Genomic DNA, 6,315 nt, shown 5'->3' with positions numbered 1-6,315 from the left:
ATATTTTTTTTTGTGCAAGTATTTGATTTTCTTCGTTATTATTTGTTTATTAATTTCTGAGATGTTTTGAGTGTGTCCAGCTGTTTTGTCTACGAGAGCACGCCGCCACGCCGCCCCCCAGTACGCGACGTGACATTCAATTGTTTCATTTTTTTTCATATTATAAAACAACGCATCATGACGTCATCTGACGTAATTCAAAATCATTAAAATGTTTCGAAAAACGAATCGTATTTCGTTCTCGTATGATCATAGTCATAACCACTGGCGTGTAGTTACCCAGTCATATATTTTGTTTATAATTTGGTCATTCACTAACGACTTCGCGTTTATTGTTTAGTATTTTCGTTTGTCAATTCCGTGTAGTTTTTTTTTTCAGCTGATCATTTTTAATATAATATTGCAATATTGAGCGAAAAATTCAAAGATTCTCCATGATACTCAATTTGAATAACGTATTTTAAAACGATATTGTAATAATGTGACACTGATCAAAACATTTTTTTTTACATTGAAAGTTTATTTTAATTTATACATACTTTATGCGTGTCTCACTTGACATACAAAACTTTATTTTAAAAAAATCAATAGTATATTAATTGAAAATTATAAAAAAAAGAAAATAATTCTTTTGCAAAGAAGTAGGAACATTAAAATGCGAGATTTTCAGTTTCAATCACTCGGAACAAACATGATATATTAATTTCTCTGAAATAATACTATCATTAGTAACTTTTAACCGTGATCAGCGCCGCGCTGTTCAGTTTCAGTGCCGCGCTGTAATTTTCAGCGCGAATCAAAATATGACCATTTACGCAATATTGCAGCGTATTAGAAATATATAATGTTCACGTTTTAAATAGGAATTTCGAACCAGGAACTGTGATGTAGGGGCGACTTTAGTTATGACACACAACTACTTTACAATATTATGAATGAATTCAACGTTAATTAATATCATAAACAAAAAAATCATCTAACCCCTTTATATCTAGAATACGAACAATAATTTCACAGGGAACGTTACGTAGTTTTAATACTATCTATTATTTTTTTAACATACACCGATATATTTACATTTTTTTTTATAATACAGACAGTTTCTAGTATTTTACGCTCTACACAATCTTTGTATGCCCATTGCAGAAGTAATTTAATATGTATTTGATCAAAAAGCGTAAAAATAAAACATACTAAAATCAGCGATAAATCGAATTAGGAATCCAACATTTTTTTCGTATTGAGACTTACATAATAATATCTAAAATGTATTTTATATACTTTTCATTTAAAATATATAAATTCACAAAAGCATTAGTTATTGTTTCTATTGAAGAAAACAGGCGCAATTGTTGTTAAAAATACATAATTCTTTTTGATTATTATTAATCAGGAATCAAAATAGTTAATAATTATTATATTAATATGTAAATATATAAGAATACTTTTGCATTAAATCAATATTCTTACCGCGAAATTATAACATTATTTTATTATCTTCGCAGATTTTGTTTGGTAAAGTTATTTAAAATGTCTTCTATTTTATTCTAAATGAGTATCATTACAGCAATTAAAAATCATCACATATATATTACAAATCCAATATTGAATTGTTACCAATGTAATTATCGATAACAAAGAAGATATGAATAAATAATGATATTATATTCCATCTTAATTTCACATATCAAATTTAGGAATTCGAAAAACATGAACTTCTAATTCAAAACTCCTATTATAATCGTAAAGTTTCATCCATATTAAATATTTTAACGGCCGTATTAAGACTTGATTATTTATTTATAATAATGTCATAACTATAGGAACATATTTAGGTAAATATTGTCAACCAATTGATGGTTATTACCTATATTTTGTATTTATTATAAGGAAAAATTACACAGCTTAAACATGTATGCTTCAACATTAATTTTTTATTTTAGATGCTGTATGTAATACTTGTGTATATTAAATGTTATAAGAAGCTGTTTTTAATGTTTAAAATAAGATTATATTCAAGTCTTAGCATGGCCACTATAGCTCTTTCGAACGAATTCGAAGAAAGTTAATTGTTAGTGTCCGGCGCTGGCCTGCTGCGGAAGAAGCTCTCCGGGAGGTGGAAACCTCGGCTTAGCCGGACCAGGAGCGCAAAATTCCCTTTGGATATTAGCGTTCGAATCCTTACCAGCCGATGGTATTTCTTGCGCGGCCCTAGCAGCTAGTAAAGTTATCTGATTGACTACATCTTCCATTTCGTGGCTTAGGGGTGATTCTTGAGTAGGCATAACAGGTTTTTGAGGACCTGGGTTATGATGCTGGTGTAGTTCACCTTCTAAGTGCTTTCTAAATTCTTGTAGTGTCTTGAATTTGTCTCCACTTGGACAAGTCCTGCATTCTAGTCCCGGCTGCACAACCCTGATTACTCCTCGTTCAGCTTCTCGTCCTGCGTAGCATGTTTGACGCTGGTGAGCTAATAGAGCGTGGTCAGTAAGGAAAGCCACTTTGCACTGCTTGCATACGAAGCAGACTTCTATGTCTACGTCTCTAGCGTGTTGAGGGTTGCCTGTGGGTGCTCGTGGAAGCCTGAGGGTTGACACTCCAGGGTCTGCAGCTATATGGCGCACTTGCTCGAGGGATGTGCCTGGAAGGTCGAGGAGAGCAGCGCCAGATCCTGTTTCGACCACCAGTCCGGTTCCACTCACTGTAACAAAAAAATAAATGTACATTAGTATTCAGAAAATAATATAACGCAATAATAGTTTTGGATGACAATTCTTAATTTATACCTAAGTAAATTAAAAATAAATCATTGAATCACTGCTGAGTACATTTGACGTAAATTTATTTTCATTTCTTTCATTAAATCTTTGATAGAAAAATAAAATGTGGCTGTATTCAATTATGTATCTAAGGATTAGTTATTGTTGTTTGCATTGAAATATACCTACTATAAGCATAAGGCAATCATAAAAATAATAGATATGCCTTAACTAAATAGCAATATTACTAATAAAAAGATTTAGCAGTACCTACGTCCTATCGGAAATATATTTATACCACAATGAACTTAATTATAAATATATATATATATATAAATGAATGTTTGTTTGTCTGTCAGTCTGTCTATCCTGTATGCTTTCCTATACCATTTATCTGATTGAGATGAAACTTTGTTGTGCACTTTCGCGAATGTTTCTTAATTAGAAAAACCATCTTCTTATTCGTATACGTTCCTATACCATTCATCCGATTGTAATGAAACTTTGGTCAGTTGTTGTACGCACGCCCGCAAATGTTTTTGAATTAGTACAACTATCTTCTTTTTCTTCTATTCTATCTTCTTCTATTTGTATGCGTTTCTATACCAAATTTGGAAAATCCATGCTTCTCATATGGACACCTGTATGTGGCCTGCTCACGCGTTGGAAAACCTTCTGATTTATTCGTGTACGCACCAAACGGAAAAAAAATATTATGTATCCAAAAGCACTTCAATAAACAGAATTAAAATACAAACAATTTATTTCTTTGGGTGGCATTGCAACGCATGCCGGGTACTCGCTAGTATATATATATATTCATATTATTAATAAGTTCATACAGAGCTTCCGTTGTAAAAAAATAACAGTACGTAACTTCAAATTCAACTTATATATTATATAAGTAGTGGAAATTTTAAAACATGTTAAATATTATTATTTAGGTACCTACATAAGTCGTGGTTAATAATTAGTCTTTGCTAATCCTAATCAGGGTTTAAAATTGTCATAAGCAGGGCTAATAAATTAAGGTAAAGTCACATTATGTAATAAATATTACAATAGGCAGTTAATAGCTACAGTATTTCAACCCCGACGGATTAGAAATCCTACCACTTTAATACCATTTACTTTTCAACGATTCCGTGATAAATGTTGGTTCTAGTTAACACCTCATATTAATCAGTGACATAACGACTTACGTAAATCATAAGTGTGTGCTGATATAATATATCTAATTCTTAGTGTTATACGATACTACCAATAAGATAAGCAGTTCGCACACTGAGAATCAATGCAACATTAATTAAAAAAACAAATATATCATGTGTGTTAAACTAGTACGTTTTGTATTGATAACAACTAGATTAAATGGTTAACATTGACTAATCGTGGTTTAATTGAATTTGTGTAAATCAGTGACTAGGTATTCAATTAAATTTAGATGCACAAAAAATAATATATGGGGAAATGATCAATAAAAAAATTCGCGTAAACAAACCTGCTCATATACATCTGGGTATGCTAATTAAAAAAATATATTTTCATAATCAGATGAATATAAATAAATATGACAAAAATCTTGCTGAACAATGTCAATCAAGACAAATATGTCTTTACAGCATTGATAGCACGTATCTGCTGAAATGTTGGCACATTAAAAATGCATATTTTATGTGGTTTAAAAATGAATTCCTAGCATTGCAATAATGAATTTAGCTTATTCTGCTAACACATCCATTGAATATTGAGTTGTTTACGATTTTGATACTGACATAATATGTGGGAAACTCCATAGTAATGCATTTTATTATTATTAAAGACATATTATTATGTACCTATCTACAATATTTAGAAAGAGAGATATTATAAACTATACAAATAAAAAATCCTGGATTAATAATATTGAATAAGGAAATAGTAAAATAAAATACCCACGACAATTTCCTGCTCTAATGAGAAACTAATATGTATTAGTGTGGAATTAAATACAGGTTTAGTTAGAAGGTGTTGAGTTATTCAATAAGTCGGACACCTGGATTAGCGTAAGCTCTGGAAATGTACAGAACAGGTGTTAATGTATGTAATGTAATCGGTAGCAAATGATGTTTAACATTTTTTGTAACAATTTAAAAAAGAATTACTCCGTCAGCGTATTTCACAGTCTACTGCACTGGATTTAATCAAGGTAGAACCGTTTGTTTTACTAAATTATTTGGTTCTAGTCGGTTATGTGGAATACAGCGGCAAACACATTTTGAAAATACCCTATATACTGGATTATTTGTTAGTTTGGGTTAGCTTAGGTTAGGTTTGATTAGGTTAACCTAACAAATAATCCAGTATATCGGCTATTTTCAAAATGTGTTTGCCGCTGTATTTCACATAGCCGACTTGTAACTAAGTAGTACCTAAAGTAGTAAGAAGATCTATTTCTCATCAAAAGTATGAAATGAGTATATGTTTTGTATGAAAAATTATTTCGGAAGAAATACGTAACCAATCCACTATTATTGGTTGCTAAGTGGGTGGTCCTAGCAACTAAATTATTAATATATACGTGCGTTACTATGGAAATCAAAATGACATTTCAGTATTCTATATTTGTTTGTTTTTTATTTACTTCATATCAAGTACAAGTTTGCGCATATTTAGCATAATAATTCAACAGAAAATTTAAAAACGCTGTATATACAAAATTCTTTTTATCTTGTAATTATTTATACTAACGTTAATAATTTCTTTAGAAGAAGGGATTTTATTTAGGTTTTTAGTATCATTTTGGTCCTATGTAAAGCATATTATGGGCCTTATTACCAGGAGTGGTTGTTGGACATTCATCCAATCCATAAGGTCTTATTCTGGATAAAATACAAAGACGTGACATCGAACCCGCATCCACGTTTTCATATACGTGCGTTATACCAACTACGCTATAGTAGGACGTAGATATTTATTAGCATAACGTTAACCATGGTAACTGTTAAACTTATATACTTAATTGGTTTTAATGAAATTAAATTATGTAAATATAAATGAAAACATAGATAATCTGGACATAAGTATTACATAATAATATGTTAATATATTATTCATAGTGCTTTCACGATTCATTGGTAAGAAAATGTAGGTACGTACTCGCGTCAATTTAATCGGCCGAAGAAATCTGGAAAATGAACACCTAAACATAAGGCAAACAGAAATAACCCCCAAGCAATTACAGCCTTCAACTTAATAAACGTTTCATACAGGGAATCGTAACCATTTATTTAGATTTGAAAATATCAAATATTTACTTATTAAGATTTTTTTTCAACCATGCCGAACCTAATAGGATCATATGGGCCTCTACAGAGTGTAGGTTTGTATTAACAGATTTTGTTTTTACGAGAAATGGATGTCAGCCACTTGCTCAACCTATTAGGTCCATACTCTGACTCATACACAAATTGAAATGTGTACTTGTCAGACCCAAAATTCGAACCTGGGACCCACGATGCTATAGGCTGATGCTTAAGCCGAGCGGCCATCGAGGGACTGTTAGGATAGGACCTAC

General features: G+C 31.2%; 1 protein-coding gene across 1 annotated transcript in view; it reads right to left on the bottom strand.

The window, feature by feature from the left end:
• Nucleotides 1-2,072: 2,072 nt before the first annotated feature.
• Nucleotides 2,073-6,315, bottom strand: part of zfh2 (Zn finger homeodomain 2) — a 748,405-nt gene continuing 744,162 nt past the window's right edge. The window contains exon 6 of the mRNA XM_085959440.1: nucleotides 2,073-2,701. Within this exon, the coding sequence (XP_085815566.1) occupies nucleotides 2,073-2,701 (629 nt within the window). The remainder of the gene's footprint in view (nucleotides 2,702-6,315) is intronic.

This window comes from Rhyacophila brunnea, unplaced genomic scaffold, assembly GCF_057557595.1.
Source record: "Rhyacophila brunnea isolate RB1 unplaced genomic scaffold, BYU_Rbru_1.0 scaffold_9, whole genome shotgun sequence".
Classification (NCBI taxonomy): Eukaryota; Metazoa; Arthropoda; class Insecta; order Trichoptera; family Rhyacophilidae; genus Rhyacophila; species Rhyacophila brunnea.
Note: the sequence above shows the minus strand (reverse complement) of the source record. Positions and strands in the feature narration are given on the sequence as shown.